The sequence below is a fragment of the Emys orbicularis genome, chromosome 11, assembly GCF_028017835.1.
Source record: "Emys orbicularis isolate rEmyOrb1 chromosome 11, rEmyOrb1.hap1, whole genome shotgun sequence".
In the NCBI taxonomy this organism is placed as follows: Eukaryota; Metazoa; Chordata; order Testudines; family Emydidae; genus Emys; species Emys orbicularis.
In genome coordinates, this window is record NC_088693.1 from 1940979 (window position 1) to 1965403 (window position 24425).

General features: G+C 58.3%; 1 protein-coding gene across 1 annotated transcript in view; it reads right to left on the reverse strand.

The window, feature by feature from the left end:
• WNT10A (Wnt family member 10A) overlaps window positions 1–24425 on the reverse strand; it is a 41933-nt gene that overhangs the window by 15248 nt on the left and 2260 nt on the right. The window contains exons 2-3 of the mRNA XM_065413279.1: window positions 19915–20177; window positions 2099–2475 (exon numbers count right to left, since the gene is read on the reverse strand). Coding sequence (XP_065269351.1) covers window positions 2099–2475; window positions 19915–20177 — 640 coding nt within the window. The remainder of the gene's footprint in view (window positions 1–2098; window positions 2476–19914; window positions 20178–24425) is intronic.

Below are 24425 nucleotides of genomic sequence, written 5' to 3' on the forward strand. Positions count from 1 at the left end.
GGAGGGGTAAAGGGCTAAGATCCTGCCCTGGGAGCTCTTGGCACTGGTGAAATGACGACACGAGGTGCCAGGCAGACAGCACAGTACACGGTTCAGACGAGAAGTATCACCCGGCTGTGCAGGGAGGAGAGATCACGCGAGGGGGGGTATTGAGGGAGCATGTGAAAGGAGCGCGTGTGTGTTGGGGGCATGAGCCTATGGTGTGTCTCTGGAGACAGGGCGACCACCCAGGGCTGGCGGGTGTGGGCTGCTAGAGCAGCGCTGAGTGTGGGGAGCCCGGGGCTGGAGCCCCTGGCCAGCCAGGTCGGGGGTGGTCAATGCCGCCCGGAGCTGCCAGCCTGGTGTGGAGGCACGAGCAACAGGGCTTGCCCCTGCAGAGCCAGCAGGCCGGCCCCTGGGTCCCCCTGTCCCGCGGGCAATTTGCCCAGGGTGCTATTTTCCCTACGGCCGGCCCGCGTGAAGGAGCCCGTGGCTGCACGGTGGGGATCTCTGCCTGCACTGGCACAACGGCTGTGCTGGGGGGCGGGGGGGCTGCACGGCGCGTGCGGGGAGCCGCGCTGGGGCAAGGAAGGGCGACTCTCTCCCCTCTCCACCTTCTGTGAAGTCTCCACTCTCAAGCTGCTTCTGAACAGCTTGTACCAGGCAGCGAGAGCCACTAATTAGCGCCTTTCACAAGGTGACATTGTGCGAACTGGAGGGGAGTAGGCAGCCGGTCCGCCTTGCGACCCCCTCCCCCCCCACTGCAGCCTCCTCTTTCCCCCCACTCCCTCCTGCACCAGATGGGCCTTTGCCTCCCAGAGGCTCTGACGCGTCCAACCCTCCCGTGTGCGCCAGGCCCATCCTGGCTTTGCTGACCCCTCTGGTGTGCATGGACACACCCACACATGCACACCCGCCCACGTGTGCACACAGCTCCCGGGCCCCCAAGGGCTGCGGCTCCCTTGAAGCCATTCCGACAAAACCTGGCCAAATTCCAGATGGGGCGATTCCATTCTGCCCCCAAAGTCCCCCCTGCAGCTCCCGTGCTCCACTTCCCATCCTACACTGCTGAGCACTGTGAACCAGCTGCCACGTCGCCCCCCGAGGGGGCTGCCGCTCAGTGGTGGGTGCTGGGACTTCCCTTCCCACCAACATCCACACATGGGACAAACGTCCCGTCAGCATTCGTAAAACGGCCACCTTCAGCTCCCTCCTTAAAACCCACCTCTAATGCGGCGCCAGCCAATCCCTCCCACCTTGCCTTGGCCCAGCAAGTGCTGAGCCGGGGCTGCTGCTCCTCCGCTGCTCTCGGCTTATTGTTCCCTCTACTGATCGCGTCCTGTCCAACGTGTGGCCTGGCAGCTGTCTGGGGCGGGGACCCTCCTGATCCGTCTGCACAACGCCCAGCACAATGCGGCCCGGACTGGGGCTAATGCAGTCTGACTACTAGCAACAGTTTGTTCCTAAGGGGCTTGGACCGGAAGTGCCAAGAGTTACGGATAGCGCGATGCCCTCCGGGGGCTCACCCCGTGCAGACGTGTGACCGTGCAAGGAGAAAGCCCCACGTTACAGACCGGTTCTCTCTAGCACAGATGCCACGACTCCAGGCAAGAGGAAGATGTTTGCAAGGTGGGGGAATCCCAGGGTCTGTTTTCCAGCCTGGTCCGGCTGAGGGGCTCCGAACCAAACCCCAGTTCCTGTCTCTGTCAGACAACCCAGAACCCAACCAAAAAAATCCCGACTCTGCTTCGTTCTGAAACTTTTCAAACGATTCGAGGTGGGGAAAGAGAGCGGGGGATTTAAACCCAAAGGGGGGATTCTCCCCACCGAAACGAAACGCGGGGAAATGCTTCCAAAAGATGCCAAGGAAAGTGGGGGTTTTCTGGCAGAAACGCCAGCGTGGCGGAAAGGCCGGTTCCGGTCAAAATTTTCGTTCAACCACAACATTTCAAGCAGCTGTGGGTGTGAGCAGCTTCCCCGGCCCCCCACTCCCCTGGCTGCTCCTCGCGGAGGCGTCGAGAGGGGGGAATGTCCTCTCGTGCTGCAGCACCTGCCTCCGCTCCCCGTGTGCGCCACGGCGCCCCCAGGGGAGAGCCGTCTGCCGCGCGCACGGACTCACCTGCCGGCCCACGCGGTTGTTGTGCAGCCTCATGCGGGAGTGGATGTCCCTGTAGGTTTCCCGGGAGTCTAGGAAATCCTTGGAAAACTTCTCCCCATAGTCCACATCGGGGCTGCAGCCCCCCCACTCCCAGGAGTCCTGGAGCCCTGGGGCCTCAGCCGGCATGTGCTCCAGCCGGACCCCGTGCACCATCCCTTTGCCCCGGTTCATGGCCTCCAGCTGGAGCCGGTGCAGCTTCACGCGGAAGGCTTCCTCGTCCCCCCGGCGCTTCTGGTCGCAGCCACAGGCCTGCAGCTTGCCGAGGGCGCAGGCGTTGGAGACGGCGTGCACCACCCCGGCGGCCGCGATGGCGTAGGCGAAGGCGCTCTCCCGGAAGCCTGCAAGGAAGCGAAGGGCAGGGGGTCAGTAAGAGGCTGGGAAAGCAGGGGGTCTGGCCAGGTGACAGGCAGGATGGGGTACGGGGGGGCCAGGGTCTCCCTGCAGACTGACGGGCCAGCCCGGGCGGTGACAAGGCCTGGTTCGGCCTCCAGAACGCCCTCAGCCCTGGGCCTCTGCTGAGGTCTCCAGCAGGGAGGCCGGTTAGCACCAGTGGGGCTGGGAGCTGCTGGGATGTGGTGATGCCTGCCCTGAGGCCTCTCATCCTGGCCCCAGGGAAGTGCTGATGGGGGCGACCTTCAGAGAGCCTCCCCCCCAGGAGCCAGGCAGCCCCCCCACTAGGAAGCACACCTGGCGCCCCACAATGTGCCCATCACCAGGGCCGCCCGGGGGGGGGGGGCAAGTGGGGCAATTTGCCCCGGGCCCCACAGGGGCCCCCACGAGAATATAGAATTCTATAGGTTTGCAACTTTTTTTTTATGGAAGGGGCCCCCGAAATTGCTTTGTCCCGGGCCCCCTGAATCCTCTGGGCAGCCCTGCCTGTCACCCACGGTGGGAGGGGGCAGGGGTTCGCCTGCCGGGGGCGGATTCTGAGGCCAGCACAGGCCCACAGGCACCCGTGGAGGGTCCAATCCGCAGGAGTTGAAAGTGTCTCTGCTTCTTTCTATGCTGTGCCTCCGAGGACCCCTCCAGCCCCCTGCCCAGTGCCCACACAGCCTGGGGCTCCTCTCTCACTCCCTTCATTCCTGCCCCTCCCACCCCAGCTCCCAACACCTCACCCCTTTCACCCTAGGCTGGCCTCTCTCCTGCTGCAACCTTCTGCTGTCTGGCCTGCCCAGCCCATGGCCGTCTGCTGCTCTCCCCCCGCCCCAAATCATACATAGCATCACCACAGCCCTTCCCTCCACAGAGCGCAAAGCTTGTTGTACAGCTCGGTCGGTATCATCACTGCCACTTCGCAGCGGGGGGAAACTGAGGCAGGGCCAGGACAAGAGACTCCCCCCAGCTCTCACAGTGAGGCAGTGGCAGAGAAGGGAGCAAAACCAAGATCTCCTGATTCCTGGTCTGGTGCCCCTTCCGCAGGCCCCCCTGCAGCCCCTCGCCTGCTGCCCTTGCTCCTACGTTGCTTCTGCATCACAGCTCAAGCCAGCACTCCTGCCCGTCCACGCTCTCCATATCTCCGGCCCTGCCTCGATCCACCCCTCCCCGCCCCTCCCCACGCGGCTGGAATGTGCCCAGCGCTGCGAGAGCCCTGCCTTGCTCTGGGAGTCACTCCCTGCTCTGTGTTCGCTCTTGTCTTGTCTCCTTCTGTTGCCTTTCCACTGTAAGCCCTGGGGGGCAGAGCTCTGGTAGAGCCTTGGCACCGCCCTCCCACCACGCTGCGGGCATGATTCAGGGGCCCCTTCCTCCACTGGGTCGGGGGGCCGCCTTTCAGAGGGGCAGGGAGGGCAGGCTCCCACAGTACGAATGAGCTGCTCCGGAAGGGACCCCCTTTGCAGGCTGGAGTAGCTCCTCGTCGTGTGTCTGCCAAGGTGGCTCTCCCATTCCGCGCAGGGCCTTTCACCCTGCCCCCGACTGGCTCGCCGGCAGCAGGGGAGATGGCCTGGCATGTTCGAGTGGCGAGAGAAAAGTCCGGCTGTGACGGCACTGGCGCTCCAGCATGGAGGCTGTGTGTGATGCAGGAGCCCCAGCCCAGCCATGGTTCTGGGCCCTGTTGTGCAAGGCGCTGTACAAACCCAGAATCAAAGGACAGTCTGTGTCCCAGGTTAAGGATAAGACATGAGACAAGAGGTGGAGACTGACAAGAGTACAAGGAGAGCGCACAGCATAGCAGTGTCCGGTGGCAAAGGAGAGGGTTAAGGAGGATGCAGCTTTGCGGATGTTTGCTTTCTGCATCACAACCCCCCCATGGCACAGTAGGGAAACTGAGGCCAGATTATGTGGCTTGCCCAAGAGGTCACACAAGAAATCTGTGGCAGAATGGGGACCTGACCCAGAATCTCCAAGTCCCAGACTACAGCTCTGACCACTGGGTTACCCTTCCCCTCCCTCTCCCTGCTTTGTGCATCACCCTGCCTGGGAGCCTGGGAGCAGAGTGATCGGTTTGATCTAACCCAGGGCTGGAGTCTCTGCTCCGTGGGGCACAGGGGGTGTCAAACTGCTGGAGACCCCGGCAGGGAACTCCCTGTGTAGTGGACTCACCTATGGAGCTGGCAGAGGAGGCGCTGCCGACCTCCACCCCGGGCTGCTCGGAAAACGCTGATTATTCTGCATGGGAAATTTGGAGGGGGAAATCTTTTTTTTCCCTTCAAAATTCCCCATTCAGATTTTTTGGTGATTTCCAATGGAAAGCCGAAAATCTGTCGGCTTTGGCGAGCTGAAGATTTTCCGTCAGGCCGAAAGCTTCCTGCCGAAATGATGGTGCGGGTCGAAAGGCCGTGGGCGGCCGACAAAATGTTTAGATTGTTTAATTATTCATTCCAATTCAATTAACCAATTAAAATGTGTAAACGCCAGCTGAAGGAGAGGGAGGGGCTGGGGCCGAGCAGAGCTCTCCCGTGATCCTCACGATGCTAATTCACACCAGGCCGGGCCACCCGGGCTCTAGGAACTGCAACTCCTGAGTCCCACCCACTGTGCCCACCAGGAATCCGGCTTATCCACTGGTGTTTCTCTCCAGGGCTGGGGCTCTGGCCCCTTCCTTTGGAAAGCTGCTTCCTGGGGGCATGGGTCGGTGTTCGCATCACGCACTGCCTGAGCGCGAGCCCTCAGAAGAAGCCTGCAGCGTCCTGTGAATGCGGGTCAGGATCGTGAGTCTCCTTGGACAGACGGGAAAACTGGAGCCTGGAGCAGGGAGGCGCCTTCCCCCAGGTCACGCAAGGTCAGTGAGCAGCAGAGTAGGCCCCAGAGCCCAGGAGTCCTGCCCAAGCCCTTGTCCCCCGGTCCCCGCTGCTCAGGTACCTTGAGGGGAAGTGAGAGCTGGAAGGGGGCAAAGAGCCCCTCCCAGGCTGAGGTCCGGGTGAGGAAGGTGCGAGGGCGGCGGGGAAGCCCAGGAAGGGGCAACTGCTCTGCTGGGCAGACTCCCGCTTGGAGCGCACAGGACGGGATGCGATCGGGGTCCCCAGGACAGCCGCCCGGTGTGGATACTGCGTTTCCTGCCCCTCGGACTGGGCCTCCCTGGCTCAATCCCCACGCCAGCCTTCTGCTCCCTGCAGCTCACCCCGGGGGGGGGGGGGGGGAGGGAGTGCAAGGCAGCCTTGGTCTTAACCAGCAACCCCCAACTCGATGCCTTGCTCCATGCCCCCCAGGGTGTCATAGAATCATAGAATATCAGGGTTGGACGGGACCTCAGGAGGTATCTAGTCCAACCCCCTGCTCAAAGCAAGACCAATCCACAACTAAATCATCCCAGCCAGGGCTTTGTCAAGCCTGACCCTAAAAACCTCCAAGGAAGGAGATTCCACCACCTCCCTAGGGAACCCATTCCAGTGCTTCACCACCCTCCTAGTGAAATAGTGTTTCCTAATATCCAACCTAGACCTCCCCCACTGCAACTTGAGACCATTGCTTCTTGTTCTGTCATCTGCCACCACTGAGAACAGTCTAGATCCATCCTCTTTGGAACCCCCCTCAGGTAGTTGAAAGCAGCTATCAAATCCCCCCTCACTCTTCTCTTCTGCAGACTAAACAATCCCACTTCCCTCAGCCTCTCCTCATAAGTCATGTGCTCCAGCCCCCTAATCATTTTCATTGCCCTCCACTGGACTCTCCCCAATTTATCCAGATCCCTTCTGTAGTGGGGGGGACCAAAATTGGACACAATATTCCAGATGTGGCCTCACCAGTGCCGAATAGAGGGGAATGATCACGTCCTTCAATCTGCTGGCAATGCTCCTACTAATGCAGCCCAATAAGCCGTTAGCCTTCTTGGCAATGAGGGCACACTGCTGACTCATATCCAGCTTCTCATCCACTGTAATCCCCAGGTCCTTTTCTGCAGAACTGCTGCTTAGCCACTTGGTCCCTAGTCTGTAACAGTGAAGGGGATCAGGGCCGGCTCCAGGCACCAGCTCAGCAAGCAGGTGCTTGGGGCGGCCAAGGGGAAGGGGCGGCCCGTCGGGCTCTTCGGCGGCAATTCGGCAGCGGGTCCCTCGGTCCCTCTCGGAGGGAAGGGCCTGCCGCCGAAGAAGAAAGCGGCACGGTTGAGCTGCCGCCGAAGTGCCGCCGATCGTGATCGCGGCTTTTTTTTTTTTTTTTTTTCCGGCCGCTTGGGGTGGCAAAAACCCTGGAGCCGGCCCTGCATGGGATTCTTCCTTCCAAAGTGCAGGACTCTGCACTTGTCCTTGTTGAACCTCATCAGATTTCTTTTGGCCCAATCCTCCAATTTGTCTAGGTCACTCTAGACCCTATCCCTACCCTCCAGCGTATCTACCTCTCCCCCCAGCTTAGTGTCATCTGCAAACTTGCTGAGGGTGCAATTAATCCCATCATCCAGATCATTAATGAAGATATTGAACAAAACCGTCCCCAGGACCGACCCTTGGGGCACTCCGCTTGAAACCGGCTGCCAACTAGACATGGAGCCATTGATCACTACCCGTTGAGCCCGACGATCTAGCCAGCTTTCTATCCACCTTATAGTCCATTCATCCAATCCATACTTCTTTAACTTGCCGGCAAGAATACTGTGGGAGACCGTATCAAAAGCTTTGCTAAAGTCAAGGAATAACACATCCACTGCTTTCCCCTCATCCACAGAGCCAGTTATCTCCTCATAGAAGGCAATTAGGTTAGTCAGGAATGACTTGCCCTTGGTGAATCCATGCTGACTGTTCCTGATCACTTTCCTCTCCTCTAAGTGCTTCAGAATTGATTCCTTGAGGACCTGCTCCATGATTTTTCCAGGGACTGAGGTGAGGCTGACTGGCCTGTAGTTCCCCGGATCCTCCTCCTTCCCTTTTTTAAGGATGGGCACTACATTAGCCTTTTTCCAGTCATCCGGGACCTCCCCCAATCACCATGAGTTTTCAAAGCTAATGGCTAATGGCTCTGCAATCACATCCGCCAACTCCTTTAGCACCCTCGGATGCAGCGCATCCGGCCCCATGGACTTGAGCTTGTCCAGCTTTTCTAAATAGTCCCGAACCACTTCTTTCTCCACAGAGGGCTGCTCACCTCCTCCCCATGCTGTGCTGCCCAGTGCAGTAGTCTGGGAGCTGACCTTGTTGGTGAAGACAGAGGCAAAAAAATCATTGAGTACATTAGGTTTTTCCACATCCTCTGTCACTAGGTTGCCTCCCTCATTCAGTAAGGGGCCCACACTTTCCCTCCCACCTTCTTGTTGCTAACATACCTATAGAAACCCTTCTTGTTACCTTTCACATCCCTTGCTAGCTGCAACTCCAATTGTGCTTTGGCCTTCCTGATTACACCCCTGCATGCTCGAGCAATATTTTTATACTCCTCCCTAGTCATCTGTCCAAGTTTCCACTTCTTGTAAGCTTCCTTTTTGAGTTTAAGCTCACCGAAGATTTCTCTGTTAAGCCAAGCTGGTCGCCTGCCATATTTACTATTTTTTCTGCACATCAGGATGGTTTGTTCCTGCACCCTCAGTAAGGCTTCTTTAAAATACAGCCAGCTCTCCTGGACGCCTTTGCCCCTCATGTTATTCTCCCAGGGGATCCTGCCCATCAGTTCCCTGAGGGAGTCTAAAGCTGCTTTTCTGAAGTCCAGGGTCCGTATTCTGCTGCTCTCCTTTCTTCCTTGTGTCAGGATCCTGAACTCGACCATCTCATGGTCACTGCTGCCCAGGTTGCCACCCACTTCTACTTCCCCTACCAGTTCTTCCCTGTCTGCCCGGGGCATCCCCAGAGCCCCACTGACCACAGTCACCCTGCTCTGCCTGAGAGCTGGGGCAAGAGCTCCCAGTGAGTGTGTGAATCCAGCGGTGCCCCCGGGCTGCTTCCACTGGCAGGGAAAGAGCCACACCGCGGGTGTGCCATACACCATGGGCGCACGGCAAGAGCTGGGGCAGGAGGGGCCAGTGCGTGAAGTGTCTTCCATCCTTTGGCCTCCAGCAGCATCTTTCCCATTGGCATGGGGGCCGGGGGCTGTACGGAGCTGGGGGCTGTGCGGGGCCGGGGACTGTACTGGGCCAGGAGCTGTACAGGGCTGTGGGCTGTACAGGGGCTGGGGGCTGTACAGGGTCGGGGTCTGTATGGGGGACAGGGGCTGTATGGAGCTGGGGGCTGTACGGGGCCGGGGACTGTACTGGGCCAGGGGCTGTACAGGGCTGTACAGGGGCTGGGGGCTGTACGGGGTCAGGGGCTGTATGGGGGACAGGGGCTGTACAGAGCCGGGGGCTGTACGGGGGCTGGGGACTGTACGGGGCCGGGGACTGGGGCTTTGTTGGGGATTCCGATGGGGCAGGCCGCAGACGTAATCCGTCTGGAGCCAGAGTCAAAACAGAGCATGGAGCCCAGGATCAGGCCCCTTCGCACTCACTGCCAGGAGAATGTCGACCAAGTGAAGGGACTCTGGGAAGGGGGGGCTGGTATCAGAGCAGCGGGCGGGAGCGGGGACAGGGCTGGCTTCTAAACAGAGGCTAAAAGAGAAACAGGGGCAGGACCGTCTAAGGGCTCTGTCTTGCAGCCCCCAGTAATCCCGGTTCCCAGAGGGATGCTGTGCGAGGACAAGGGTCCAGGATCGGCCCCTCGTGCCGGGTCAGCTCCCAAGGAGCCAGCGCTCCCATGCTAACCCCCCCCCCATCTTCTCCCCTTCCGAGGGGTCTGGCGAGGGCCAAGACACGGGGAGAACATGAGCGCAAACAGCATGTTGCTGAGCCAGCTCCCACAAGGCCCCGAAACGGCCTGTCAAAGCGATGCCCAGCTGGAAAGCTCGCCTCGCGCCAGCCCCAGCCTGCAGTGAGCACGCGGCGTGCTGGCGGAGCCGCTCCAGCTGGATGTCAAAGAGCTCCGTGAACGGAGAACTCGGGCAACAGCGTCTTCAGACTGCGCCCCCCCCCCCCGCCCCCAGCGGCACAGGCTGGGCATCTCTGCAGGCAGCAGATCTGGGGTGCAGAGTGGGGACCGTTAATAAAAGCTGCTTCAGATCGGGGGGCTGGAACCATTTGTATAGTGGGGGTGCTGTGAGCCATTGAACCAAATTGTAAACCCTGTGCATGATGGAAATCGCTTCAAGCCGGGGGTGCGGCGGCCCCCCCAGCACCCCTAGTGCCAGCACCTCTGCGTCAGAGGCAAAAGCTACTGGGCAGAAGCAGGAGGGTCCTGTTGACTTTTCTCATTGAGTCTCCTCAGCCTGAGGTTCTGAGCCGAGCCGGCTGGGAAAAGATTTTTTCCCCCCCGTGAGAAATGTTGTGACACAAATGGATATTTTTCATTTTTGCTGCAATATTTCAGGTTCTTGTTGAAAAACCTAAAACCTTTTTTGTTGTTGCTTTTTTTGCTTTTCGGGCTTTGGGTTTTTCAACAACCACACTGACCATTTTTGATCAAAACAAGGTTGGGACGGGGGTGTCCAAAATGTCCAGGTTTTTTGTCGGAAAATGTTTTTCGGTGAAAACTGTTGCAGCAGCTCTGGCCTGAGCCTGGGACCAGGGTAGCTAGCGACCTAATGGCACGAGCGTCTTTCCACCTGGCCAGAGACTTGCTCTCTCTGTTTGCAGGCATGACAGGCCCCTATCTCGGCCCTGGCCATGTCTGTGGTGGGGCACCGATCTGCGGAGCTGCGACTCGGCCCGTCTCATTTGCCAGTCATGGTTGTGCCATTCGAGGTGAAGCTGCTTTGATTGCTGCCCGCGGTTTGATTGCCGGCGCGCGAGTGAAAAGGTTCCCTGGTGTATTTCTCGGGTACTTAGCAAGCTTCCCAAAGCCTGGTGGCTTTTCAATGATTCATTGCCGTCTGCTTAGCCAGCCGCTATGATCTTATGAGACGGAAACAAAATGCAGCCGTGAACCCTTCACAGAACGCCACGCTGCCGATTTGTGCGTTCATTTTTAAAATTCGCTGGTGTCACATTAACGAAGCGCTGCTTAAAAGCAATCAGAATCCGCTCCCTGCCTCTCCAATAAGGTCTGACAAACTCATGCCCTGGGGCCCTGCCTCTTTCAGTGCCCAAGCTTAACAGTGGGAAGTTTTTCACTTCGCAGCCACGCTGTGATGTTCTCCTTGCAGAGAGCACTGGGAGTAGTTGTTACAAAGCAAAGCACCATCGCTGTTATTAGCAAATGAACTCCAGTGCATCTGCAAACAATGATTTATTTTTAACCCTTTCAAGCCAGCCTAATCAAGGACAATATTCACCAGCACATCATGTACTTCTCCTCCCTCAGGCCTAGTTCTCTTCCAAACCCTCCTTTTCTAGCTCCACTGGCTTCAGAGGAAGAGCTGTTCAAAACAGCGGTGATATTGGTCATTTACAAGCAGGCCCACGTCTCTCCCTCCCCACCTGTTCTCAGTAAGGACGGGCCTAGTTTTGCTCAAACTTTCCAAAAAGATTCACGCTTGGATGGAGCCCAAACCTGAAAAAATTGCAGGCCAAAAGGGGAAAGTTTTGGGCAACTGAAAAAAGGGGGTGTGAGCCTGGGAACTCTTGGGCACCCTAGGTCTGGCCGTCGCTAAGCACTGCAGTTCTGATGAGAGCACGGGACTGTTTTAAGCGTTGTCTGACATTCGAACCCACCAGGGGTCAGAAACAGGGAGCAGTACAGTTGCAGGCAACAGCCACAGTCACTTCCTGTCTCTTAGCAGAGGCACTTCCCAGAAGCCCATCCGTGGATGGCGCAGGAGAGCACGAATAAACCTGCCCCAGGGAGACGCTGCAACGTGACGGCACAGCCTGGGTCACCAGAGCCCTCCTGGGACGACAGAGGATGTTACAGCTCCAGCCTACACAGACTCTGAGGCTATTAGAGAGGCCATGGGAAAGTCAACTTCCCCAGGACACTGCAGCAGAACACAACAGCTCTGAGCCAGCCAGGCCCATCGACTTCCACAGAAACCCCCATGTGCACAGGCGCAAAGACCTTGCTGAACCAGGCGCTATCTGACAGCAATTCTGAAGACACCAGCCCCAGCTGCAGCTCAGATTCCAGTGTGGCTTTTCATGCTTGGGAGAATTCATCTATGCAGGCTTCATGTACACTATGGGCTGCCCAAACTGGACCCAACCATGAGAGTGTTGACAGTTTACCAGGAGAACGTAAGAACAACCAGACTGGGTCAGACCAATGGTCCATCCAGCCCAGTATCCTGTCTTCCGACAGTGGCCAATGCCAGGTGCCCCAGAGGGAACAATGAGAACAGGGCAATTATCGAGCAATCCATCCCCTATTGTCCAGTCCCAGCTTCTGGCAGTCAGAGGTTTAGGGACACCCAGAGCAGGGGGTTGCATCCCTGACCAGCCGGCTAATAACATTGATGGACTTCTATGAACTTATCTAATTCTTTTGAATCCAGTTATACTTTTGGCCTCCACAACATCTCCTGGCAAGGAGTTCCACAGGTTGACTGTGCATTGTTTGAAGAAATACTTCCTTCAGTTTGTTTTAAACCTGCTGCCTATTAATTTCATTGGGTGACCCCTGGTTCTTGTGTTATGTGAAGGGGTAAATTAAACTTCCTATTCGCTTTCTCTACACCAGTGATGGTTTTATAGACCTCTATCAGATCCCCTCTTAGTCGTCTCTTTTCTAAGCTGAACAGTCCCAGTCTTTTTAATCTCTCCTCATACAGAAGCTGTTCCAAACCCTTAATCATGTTTGCGGCCCCTCTCTGTACCTTTTCCAATTCTAATTTCTTTTTTAGATGATGCAACCAGAAGTCAAGGTGTGGATGTACCACGGATTTCTATAGTGGCAGTATGATATTTTCTCTTATTATCTATCCTTTTCCTAATGGTTCCTAACATTCTGTTCGCTTTTTTGACGGCCGCTACACATGGAGTGGATGTTTTCAGAGAACTATACACACTGACTCCAAGATCTCTCTCTTGAGTGGTAACAGCTAATTTAGATCCCATCATTTTATATTTATAGTTGGGATTATGTTTTCCAATGTGCATTGCTTTGCATTTATCAACACTGAATTTCATCTGCCATTTGGTTGCTCAGTCACCCAGTTTTGTGAGATCCTTTCTAACTCTTTGCAGTCAGTTTTGAACTTAACTATCCTGAGTACTTCTGTATCATCTGCAAACTGCCACCTCACTGTTTATCCCCTTTTCCAGATAATTTATGAGTATGTTGACTAGCACAGGTCCCCATACAGATCCTTGGGAGACCTCGCTATTTACCACTTTCAATTGTGAAAACTGACCATTTGTTTCTTGTTTTTTAACCAGTTCCTGACCCATGAGAGGACCTTCCCTCTTATCCCATGACAGTTTACTTTGCTTCAGAGCCTTTGGTGAGGGACCACCTCAAAGGCTTTCTGAAAGTCCAAGTATATAATATTAACTGGATCACCCTTGTCCACATGCTTGTTGACACCCTCAAAGAATTCTAATAGATCGGTGAGGCATGATTTCCCTTGACACAGACCGTGTTGACTCTTCCCCAACATATTGTGTTCATCTACGTGTCTGATAATTCTGTTCTTTACTATAGTTTCAACCAGTTTGCCTGGTATTGAAGTCAGGCTTACCGGCCTGTAATTGCTGGGATTGCCTCTGGAGCCTTTTAAAAAAATTGGTGTCACATTAGCGATCCTCCAATCATCCGGTGCAGAGGCTGATTTCAGCAATAGGTTCCGCACCACAGTTACTAGTTCTGCAATTTCATAATCTGAGTTTCTTCGGAACTCTTGGGTGATACCATCTGGTCCTGGTCACTTATTGCTGTTTAATGTATTGATTTGTTCAAAAACCTTCTCCACTGACACCCCAATGTGGGACAGTTCCTCAGATTTGTCCCTAACAAGAATGGCTCAAAATCTCCCTCACAAAGTTGGCAGTGAAGACTGATACAAATAATGCATTTAGCTTCTTCACAATGGCCTTGTCTTCCTTGAGTGCTCCGTTAGCCCCTCGATTGTCCAGTGACCCCACTGATTGTTTGGCCGGCTTCCTGCGTCTGATGTACTTATAAAAAGGTCACACTAATTAATTTGCATTAAACTGAGCCAATTACTGCTGCCTTCCTCTTTAATGTGGAAGCAGACTCTGTAGAGACTACAATCCCAGCATGCAATGTGGCCTGTTTGGGTCAAACTAGAGTGTTGCATGATGGGACCTAGACCTCCTGCTGGTGTCGACACCATCATGGTGTGGGCCAAGTGGAGCTGGATGGAGAGCTGAAGTCATGCAGTCACCTCTCCCCATTAACAGGCTGTGGTTCTTTCTAGGCCACCATCAGAACCAACCAGAACCTGCCACCAAACCCCGGGCAGTTTTTTGAGTTTGGAGCAATTTCCGCTGAGGTTTTCCCATCACCTTTCCTGGTACCGGCTCGCCGTGCTCCTGGGACCTCGCTGGGAACGGCTGATCGGTGCCGTTCCCAGCCTGACACAGCAAACACTGGACCTCTCCCAAATCGCCTGGGATTTCTGGTCTGGTTTGACTGGTTCAGGAGGCTCCTGGAAGTTCCTAGGAATTGGGGCGCTCAGCCAAACCTCCAGACCCTGCCCATCGCATGGTGTCAGCAGGGCCGCGCCAATGGCCTTCCAAGAACTGCCCCGCTCCAGGAGTTCTGCCCACGCAAAGGGGCAGAGCGGGTGCCCGGCTCCTCTGAGGACCGGGGATGCTGCCAGTTGCAACATGTTTCCTGTTCTCTCTCCTCTTCCCTCCCCCTCCCTCTTTTCCTAATTAAACTGCAGGTGAACCTACCAGGCCGTGGCAACACGCCAGACACAAAATTCCTCCATGCAGATCGGAACTTGCCTCCATGCAGCTTCCGAACGCGCCGCTCTGAGAATGCGGCCGCTCTCCACTGCCAGTCCAGTCGCAGTGACGGGAGTGACAGCCCGGGGAGGCTTGCTTGTTTTCAGGGTGGTCAGGCCCAGATCCACAACAACCCCTAGGCACCTTTCAGTGGAAAGGAGGTGCCTAAATACCTCTGTGGAGCCAGGCCCAAGTGGCTAGGGGGCTGCAGCGGGGCTCAGGAGACCACCGAGCGCACCCTCTCTGTGCTGCCCTTTCCCCTGTGTCCTGCCTTTTTGGATTTTAAGCTCTTTAGGGTGAGCATTAAGGGACAAGGGATTTAGGTGCCCAGAGAGGCAGATAGGTGGGATTTTGAAAAGTGCCTACAGGCATTTTTGAAATCTCTGGGAATTAGGCACCAAACCTGCTTTGACCCTCTGAACATCCTCCCAGGTGCCAGTCAGCATCTTTAGGCACCTAAATCCTCTGGGATCAGGTCCCATGTGGCTGGGCAGCACACAGCACCACGGGGCCCCGATCTCAGCTGGGGCCTCACGTGCCCCTGCCATGCCTGCACGGGGCGGAGAATGGCCGTGCGCACCCAACTCCAGCCCATGGTGCCACGCTACAAGAGATAAGTTCCGGGACCCCCTCCCCCTCCTCCCTCCCAGCTACCCATAAAGAAATGGAGGGTGGCTGCTCTACCTAGACACCCGCAACAGCCGGTGGAGACGCGCCTGTCGACGGGGCGAGCGTCGCCTGGCACGAGGCCGACGGACCAGGTCTGTCCCGCGTAGGCCCATGAGCAGGGCCGCACTCGGCAGGCAGAGCAGCCTGTGCCGATGGAGAAGCTATCTGCATTCATCATTACAGTGTATAGCCGATATTGCCCCCGCCTGCCTGGCTCTGGCACCCCCGAGCCCCCGGCCTGCCTCACAAAACCCCCTCTGCATCAGGCCTGGTGAGACGTGCCTTCCCTGAAATAACCCCGCGGCTGGAACGTGCCCTGCGTGAGGAGACCACTCCCGGACCTGCTGGCTGTACCCTAGAAATGCCACTGGTATGGCTGGCTGGGAACCGCTGGGCCAGGGGTTGACTGGGAGAAACCTGTCCCAAGAAGCCAGTAGACCCCACTATCTCCTCCCCTGTATCTCAAACAATGTTCTTCCCAGCAGCTCTCCTGGCACCAGCACGAGTCTCAGTGGGCCCGGCCGACTGCTCGGTGCTGCCTGGTGCCCCGGAGAGGGCGTCTCTCCCAGCCCGGGAAGCCCTGGCGTGGCTGGGGTTTGAGGAATGGGCAGGCCAAGGCCCAGCGGACACAGGGCCAGAGCTGCTAAGACCCAGCCGTGGGGAGATTCAGCAAGGGGCGGAGGCCGGGACGGGAGCTGGGGAGGAGAGTGCCTGGTGCCGGGGGCTGGTTGAGGTTAGAAAGAGGGAGACGGGAGGCGGGTGAGCCCGGACGGGAGGCCCTGGACGTTTCGGAGAAGCATTTGCTAGCCGCTCACTCGCCTCAGGCTGTGGTCTCGCAGGCTTTGCAGAGCTGAGTCTGGGCAGCCCTCGGACGGGAGATCTCCCCAGGAAAACCCCTTGTGCATCCCTGCCAGGCCCCCGGAGGTGCTAAGGGTGCCATGCCAGTGGAGGTGCCATCTCCCTGGGGAGACGTAAAACCCCAGGCGTTGCCCACGTGGGGTCACTCGAGAGCCCAGGATTCCAGGTGCAGGTGTAGCTGCACATTGGACCAGTGCCCGCCTCAGGTGCCAAGTATCGGGGGGCAGACGGGTTAGTCTGTAGCCACAAAAACAAGGAGGAGTCCGGTGGCACCTTCAAGACGAACAGATTTATTTGGGTATAAGCTTTCGTGGGTAAAAAACCCTCTTCTTCAGATGCATGGAGAAGTGGGTTTGTTACCCACGAAAGCTTATACCCAAATAAATCTGTTCGTCTTGAAGGTGCCACCGGACTCCTCCTTGTTTTTTCGGCTCAGGTGGTTTATTCCTCTCCCTAAAACCCCAGTGTCTACTGAACACAGCCCGGCGCGTCACTTCCTGTCCTAAACTGTTGTGTGGCGCTGCTGGGCGCGGTCGCGTCCCACCCCGGAGGGGGCTGCATTCCCATGGACAGAGGCGTTGGATGCCGGGTGCAATAGAAAGACCCCAGGCGGCGCCTGTGGCCAGGAGGACCGGGCCGCGGCTGCTCACCTGGCGCTTGTGCCCGAACCCCGCGTTTGAGCCGAGCGAGCGGGAGGTTTAGGGCCAGGGGGGTCGTTCGCAGCTCTTCTTTGGCGAGGCTCTTCTGCCGATCCACTTCCGTGACTCCCCCGGGCGGCCGGACTCGGAGCGAGCGACCCCCACACATAATTCAGAGGGAGGGAGGGAGGGAGGCGCACGCTCTGCTGAGCTGATGGCGCGGCAGCGGGAACGCGATGAAAGATTCAAGGGCTCTGTCACTTCGGGTTACGAGCAACCAGCCCGCGGGCGCCTGGAGATCCCGGGGGCAGCGCGCGGGGGCAGCGCGTGGAGCGGGAGCCGGGCCCCGGGGGAGCCGCGCGCATTACAGCCCGCGGGCCGCTCGGCTGGGGCCTGGGGGCGGCCATTAGCGCCCCCTGCTCTCACGGCCGGTTGGTTTGTTTGCAAAGCGGAGTTCGGAGCCGCCTTCTTCCGAGACGCGGAGCCGCTTGGAAACCCGCCAGGCCAGCGAGCCCACCAGGCAGGGCCGGCTACCGTGCGCCCTGGCTCTTAGCTCCCGGCGGTGGTTTGCGTGCCCGCCCTCTGCCCCAGCGCGCACACCCCGCACTGGGAGACCCGTGGCCATTCCAATCCCCGTCCTGGGTTGTAGAGGACGCTCCTGCGCTGTCCACCCCTCCATCCCTGCCCGCTCAGGTCCCCGGGGCGGGTCCGCCTGGTTGGGAGAAGTCTGAAGTCAGAGGCCGCAGCAAAAAGCTGCCGAGACCAGAGCGTGGGCCTGGCCCGCCCCGCGCACAGCCCCTGGCCAGGTGGGGCGTGTGGCCGAGTCAGTGGGCTGAGAGCCAGGACTTGGGGCAGGATGGTTTCCTGGCGTCTTTCTCCAGGACTCTCTTCAGTCCGGTTTAAATCGCTCCGGTGATTGGGCTCCCGCTGCCCCGATTATCAGCGGGCAGGTCCAGGGCCCCCCAAGGGGGTCTCAGGTTGGGCACCCCAAAGAACTGGTCACTTCTGAGGCGCTTGGCCAGGTTCCCTCCAGATCCAATGACTCCCACGGGAGCCAGTGGGCGCAACAGATTCTCCGTCTATTTCCCAAGTCCCAGCCCCCTCCGAGCGGCGGGCAGGATTCGGGGTTCGTTGGGACGCTGAGAACCGCCCGTTTCGGCCCCGCCCCAAACCCGACAATAACATGCCCCAGCGTCAATGCTACAGGTGGGCCGAGATCAAAGTCATTGCAAATCCGCAGCTAGGCATTGCCCCAATGCCCTCCTGGGCAGGGCCGCCCAGAGGATTCAGGGGGCCTGGGGCAAACCAATTTCGGGGGCCCTTACATAAAAAAAGTTACAATACTATAGAATACTATATTCTCGTGGGGGCCCCTGCAGGGCGGAGGCCTGGGGCAAATTGCCCCACTTGCCCCCCGCGGCCCTGCTCCTGGGTCAGAGGAGCAGCAGCGGCCTATGGAGCCCAGGCCCTGTCTCCAGCACGGGCGGGGACAGAAACTCGGGGATGGGCGCTGCTGTCCTCCCCCTCCGCTGGCTCGGCTGGGCCCCTCTGAAGCGCCTCCCAGCTCTGGCTGGCCTGAAGCACCGGGCTCAGCCTCTTCCACAGCGGGGAGGAACACGATCAACACCCGTCCCAGGGCTGGGAGCCTTCGGCCCGGTCCTAGCCCCGCTCTCCCGACCCGCTTCTGAGCCCCGACACAACTTGCCGGCTCGCCCCGGGCCAGCTCCGTTCCTGTCACTCTGAACCGCTGCCCGAGAGAGCAGCAAACAGGCAGGCGACTGGTCTGGGGATGCCCGAGGCGGCTGCCAACGAAGCACTAAGCAGCCAGTGTTTGGCAAGACACTGACTCGTCTCAGCTGGAAGTTGGGGAGTTGGGCCCTCAGGTTAGCTACAGATCTGTGATGACATTTGGCTTCCTCAGCGTTGCGTTGTGAATAAACCGGATCTAATCCGGATTCCTCCCACCCGGGGTCAGTCTCCCCATGGAGACAGCGAACCTACTGGCGCGAGTGAGCGCTGCTCGCGCCAGGGAGGCTTTCAAAGCTCCGGCTCTACATTCATTAGCCGAGTCTTTCCCCCTCTCCCGGCCTCGAGAGCCCCTGTAGTCCCGGGGCTGGGGTATTTCCCACTAACGCAACCGTGCCCGCGCGTCGTTTTCTGGGCGCTTTGCACATGAGAGTTTCTCTCGTGGGTGGGAATCGGGCTCCGCTGCAGCCCAGCGCGCCGCAGCCCGGGGTGTGTCTGACGGAGCAGGAGGAGCTGAGCGCTGCCGTTACTTGTAGCCGTGCGCCGCTGGGGAGGGGCCTCTGACCCCCTGGGGCTACAGGGCTGGAAGCAGACATTGGGCTGGGCCGGCTCGGGCGATGCAGGGACCTCGGACCCCAGCACCGGGCAGGCCCTGGAGAGAGCTGTCTGGAGGCCGGGCAAGGCGGGGGCATCGCCCGTGAGCGAGCTGCCAAGGGCCCGATCCTGCCCAGCACCCTGCCCTGAAACCAGTGAGAGCTGAGCGGGCCGAGCGCCACAGGGGTTCAGGGAGCCCGCTAAGGCTGCGCAAGGACCGCTCTCCCGGAGCGGGTCTGGGCCCGGACTTCCACAGCCCGGGTCTGGCTCCCCCCACGGGACAAGGGACTGTTCCCGCGGGACGGCTGGCTGTGGTGGGGGTCGGGTCACAGAGGGAGGCGTCTGTCCCGGAGCTGGGACCGATCCATGGGGGGCGATCCCAGAGCAGGGAGTCGGATGCCGGGGGGATCCCTGAGACCTGCTGGAGCTTTCTCGGAGCAGGCGGCTCCGTCCCTAGGTACAGACTTGCAGGAACCGACCCTGGACGTGAGGAGTTGGGGTGGTCACCCCACTGCCGGGGAGGATCACATCCGGTCCCCCCAAATCCCCTCCTTTCCCCTGCACTTCCTAGTGACTACCAAGATTCCCGTTCACATCCTATCCTGCGGCGCTGCTGCTGGCCGCCTGCCACCTCCCACCCCAGAGCTGGCTGCATTTCCGAGGCGAGCGAGCCGCTTCCTGAGACAAAGCCCGCTGCCCCCGGGGCCCGAGAGAGCTCTGCCGGAGTGAGGGGCGCACAAACGGTGCTGGGGCTCGGAGAGACGCTTGGGGCGGTCTGGGGCAGGCGCGGGGCGGGCGTGGGGCTCGGGAGAGGGGCGCGGAGAAGAAACAGGCCTCGGCTGTCGGAATATAAAAGGGATTCCGAGCTGGGGCTGCAGTACCCAGCCACCCCCTGGGGTTCCCACTGGCTCTGTAGCTCCCGGCCTGGGCAGCTCACTCCGAGGCCGCAGGGTGCCCGGCGCAGGACCTGCCCCGGGCGTAGCGGCGGGGAGGGCGCAGTGTGCCCAGGGGGCGGAGGGGGCCGGCGCCCCGGCCCTTACCTCGGCTGAAGATGAGGCTATCGTAGGGGATCTTGTTCTTGGTCTCCAGGCTGGAGCAGTTCCAGCGCTGGTCCCGGAACTGGTGCTGGCACTCGTGGATGGCGATCTGCATGCCCTGGATGGCGGAGGCCGTCACGTCGGGGTGGCGGACGCACACCTCCAGCTGGCGCCGCGTCAGGCCGGGCAGCGTCAGGCACACGGTGTTGGCGTTCAGCACCGGCTCCGACGGCAGCTTCAGGCCCAGGATTTCGTTGGCGCAGGAGCTGGAAGGGAAGGGAGAGCCAGGCTCAGCGCCCTGCCCTGCCGCCTCGCCCGCCCAGGGCGCCAGGGGAAAGCCCCGTAGAGTCCCAGTCACGGGGAGGCCCCCGCCGCGCAGTGCAAAGTCCCCACACGTCCGGTGGAGCCCGGCCCCGGAGAGACCCGCCCACCAGCCCAGCGATTCTGAGCTGGATTTGGAGCGGGGTGGGGAGTCGGGGCAGGGGATGGGGGGATGGGTAGGCAGCCAGAAATCCCCAGCAGCAGCCTCTTTTCCACGGGCTCTCCAGCTCTGCCTCAGGCTTGGAGAGGATTCGACAGACCTCTTCGCTACCAGCTCTTATCCCAGCCCATCACTGCGGTATCTGGGCACCTTCTAGTCATGCACCAAGTCACCTGACCGACACCTGTCATGTGTGGAACAGGGCGGCGAAGAGAACCAAGATCAGAACCTAGACAGACAGACAGAGGGAAAGTGTGGGCCTCTTACTGAGCGGGGGAGGCAACCTAGTGACAGAGGATGTGGAAAAAGCTAATGTACTCAATGCTTTTTTTGCCTGGTCTTCACAAACAAGGTCAGCTCCCAGACTACTGCACTGGGCAGCACAGTCTGGGGAGGAGGTGAGCAGCCCTCTGTGGAGAAAGAAGTGGTTCGGGACTATTTAGAAAAACTGGATGAGCACAAATCCATGGGGCCGGATGTGCTGCATCCGAGGGTGCTAAAGGAGTTGGCGGATGTGATTGCGGAGCCATTGGCCATTATCTTTGAAAACTCATGGCAATCGGGGGAGGTCCCGGACGATTGGAAAAAAACAAATGTAGTGCCCATCTTTAAAAAGGGGAAGAAAGAGAACCCGGGGAACTACAGACGGGTCAGCCTTACTTCAGTCCCCGGCAAAATCATGAAGCAGGTCCTCAAGGAATCCATTTTGAAGCACTTGGAGGAGAGGAAAGTGATCAGGAACCAGGGCTGGCTCCAGGGTTTTGGCCACCCCTAGCAGCCAAAAAAAAAAGGGGGGGGATAGGGTCCAGAGTGACCTAGACAAATTGGAGGATTGAGCCAAAAGAAATCTGATGAGGTTCAACAAGGACAAGTGCAGAGTCCTGCACTTAGGAAGGAAGAATCCCATGCACTGCTACAGACTAGGGACCAACTGGCTAAGCAGCAGTTCTGCAGAAAAGGACCTAGGGGTTACAGTGGGCAAGAAGCTGGATATGAGTCAGCAGTGTGCCCTCATTGCCAAGAAGGCCAATGACATATTGGGCTGTCTTAGTAGGAGCACTGCCAGCAGATCGAGGGAAGTGATTATTCCCCTCTATTTGGCACTGGAGAGTATTGCATCCAGTTTTGGTCCCCCCCCTCCCCCCACTACAGAAGGGATGTGGATAAATTGGAGAGAGTCCAGTGGAGAGCAACAAAAATGATTAGGGGGCTGGGGCAAGGTTGAGGGAACTGGGGTTATTTAGTCTGAGAGAAGAGAAGGGTAAGGGGGGATTTGATAGCAGCCTTCAACTACCTGAAGTGGGGTTCCAAAGAGGATGGAGCTCGGCTGTTCTCAGTGGTGGCAGATGACAGAACAAGAAGCAATGGTCTCAAGTTGCAGTGGGGGAGGTCTAGGTTGGATATTAGGAAACACTATTTCATTAGGAGGGTGGTGAAGCACTGGAATGGGTTACCTAGGTAGGTGGTGGAATCTCCATCCTTAGTGGTTTTTAAGGACTGGCTTGACAAAGCCCTGTCTGGGAAGATTTCATTGGGGACTGGTCCTGCTTTGAGCAGGGGGTTGGACTAGATGACCTCCTGAGGTCTCTTCCAACCCTAATCTTCTATGATTCTAGGGGTGTATATGGAGACAGACAGCAGAGAGGGTGTATGGGGATGAATGGGTGGATGGCTAGACAGAGGGTGTGTGTAGAGATAGATTGGAGGGTATGAGAGATTAGATAGGTAGAGGAGGTGTATGAGGATGGGTGGTGGGAGGACATGTGGGGATGCATGGACAGCAGCCCCAGAGACCCAGGCCCGGTTTGGGTGACCACCTAAGCTTTTGGCTCATTAACCAAGCCGAGGGCCAGTCAGTGATGGGGCTCACCCCCTCCAGTGCAGTTACCCCGGATTTGCAGGCTGTCACTGAGATCAGACTCCCCGAGTCCCTGTGTCTCCTGTGGGATAGGCGTGGACCGAGCATGCAGGGCTCAGCATCAGCCCTGCTGCCATGTTGAAATTCTATTGCTGGTCTATCCAGGTTCGTGTCCCACCCCTATCACCCTGGTATCTGGGCACCTACCAGTGTGCATTAAACAACAGGACTGCCATCTGTGCCAGGGGGTTCGCTCTCTCTAACCCTCTCCCAGACGGGGAGCTGTGCGTCCGGGGCAGGACTGAGTTTTCTAACATCTCCGGTGCTCTGTGTCTCTGTCAGCGGAGGTCGGTCAGAGAAATGCCCCTGGCACGGGGAGCAGGGGCTGGGAGGTTTGGGATGGTCCTTCCTCCCTCAGTCAGCGTCCAGCCCTAAGCATGCTCTGTCCCCTGCCTGGACGAGTTTCCCCCCGATCGCAGAATGCCCCATGGGGCCTGAGGAGCAGAGCTCTGCCTGGGTCTCCAGCCCGGACCCCTGGAGCACCTAGAAGACAGGGACCGAGCCCTGGGCTGTGGGGCGCCGGTGCGGGGCGTGGGGACAGGTGCCCATGTCGCAGCCCAGCCAGGTAATGCTGTTCTGTGCTAGCTGCAGGAAAGGTGACCATGGAGCCCGGCCCTTCGTCTCCTGTCTCTCTCCCCACTGGCAGAACCTCATGTTCCACCCCGCGGCGGCGTCTGTGCCCGAGACCCTCTTGCCAGGGATCTGAAAGTCAAGCTGGGCTCTGCCGGGCGACTCTCTCTGGCACCCGCTGGGAAGTCTCAGGCCTGGCCCGGGCCGGCTTGTCCCTCTTAGGTCATGTTCTGCGCCGTGCTCCCAGGCTGTGTCCATGTTCAGCGTGGGGCTCCCAGGTCGGCTGTGCTAGGGCCACCCCAGTGGGCCCGGGCCTGTCGCTGGCACCAGGGGCCAGGCCGCCCTCCCTGTCCCGGCCTCGTTGAATCTCAGGAGCCAGTGGAGGCCTGAAAGCACGTGGGAGGGGGGCTGAGGGTCACCCAGCGGCAGGGTCCTGGTCCCGGAGGGGCATCATCAGAAAGCCTGGTGGGGACAGCACAGGTTCGCCCCTTCATACCAGGGCCCAGCTCCTGAGCTCCTCGTCTGGGCCCAGCTCCCGGGGTCTGTCCAAGTCAGGCCTGGAACAGGCCTCTTCGCTACTTCTTCGGGGGGTCCCTCTGCACCCGCTCTGCCGCTTGACTCGGGCCTTTCTCTGGGATTCACCAAAGCCAGAGAAGAGCCCCACAGTGCCGGCGCCTTCAAAGGCCGAGCCCCCTGCAGCCAGTGCCGGACGCCAGCCAGGTGACGGGAGGCGCTGGGCTTGGTCTGACTCCAAAGAGAGACTGCTGAACTTGAATTAATATGCAAATTAGATACAATTAACTTAGGTTTGAACAGAGACTGGGAATGGTTGGGTCATTGGGGGAGGGATAGCTCAGGGGTTTGAGCATTGGCCTACTAAACCCAGGGTTGTGAGTTCAATCTTTGAGGGGGCCACTTAGGGATCTGGGGCAAAATCAGTACTTGGTCCTGCTAGTAAAGGCAGAGGGCTGGACTCGATGACCTTTCAAGGTCCCTTCCAGTTCTAGGAGATGGGATATCTCCATTAATTTATTACACTAATTGAATCTATTTCCTCATGTTAAAATATCCTCACACCTTCTATGGGTCACATGGATTATCACTTCAAAGTTTTTTTCTCTCTCCTGCTGATAATAGCTCATCTCAATTGATTGGCCTCTTACAGTTGGTCTGGCTACTCCCACTTTTCATGTTCTCTGTATGTATAAATATCTTTCTGTGTGTTCCATTCTATGCATTGCATGAAGTGGGCTGTAGCCCACTAAAGCTTATGCTCAAAGAAATTCATTAGTCTCTAAGGTGCCACAAGTACTCCTGTTCTTTTTGCGGATACAGACTAACACGGCTGCTACTCTGAAATCTGCCCTGGCTGGAACTCATCGAGGGGCTCCCATCAGGTCTGTCAGTCAGGCCAGGCGTGTTCCCCTGGACGCCGTTTTACACCCAGGGGACTAAACCAGTTCTTCCTTTCAGTGCCAAGGGGCTAGGCTCGGAGCTCAGCTCGCTCCGGCGCCAATCCGGAGTGGCCCCGCCGAAGTCGCTAGG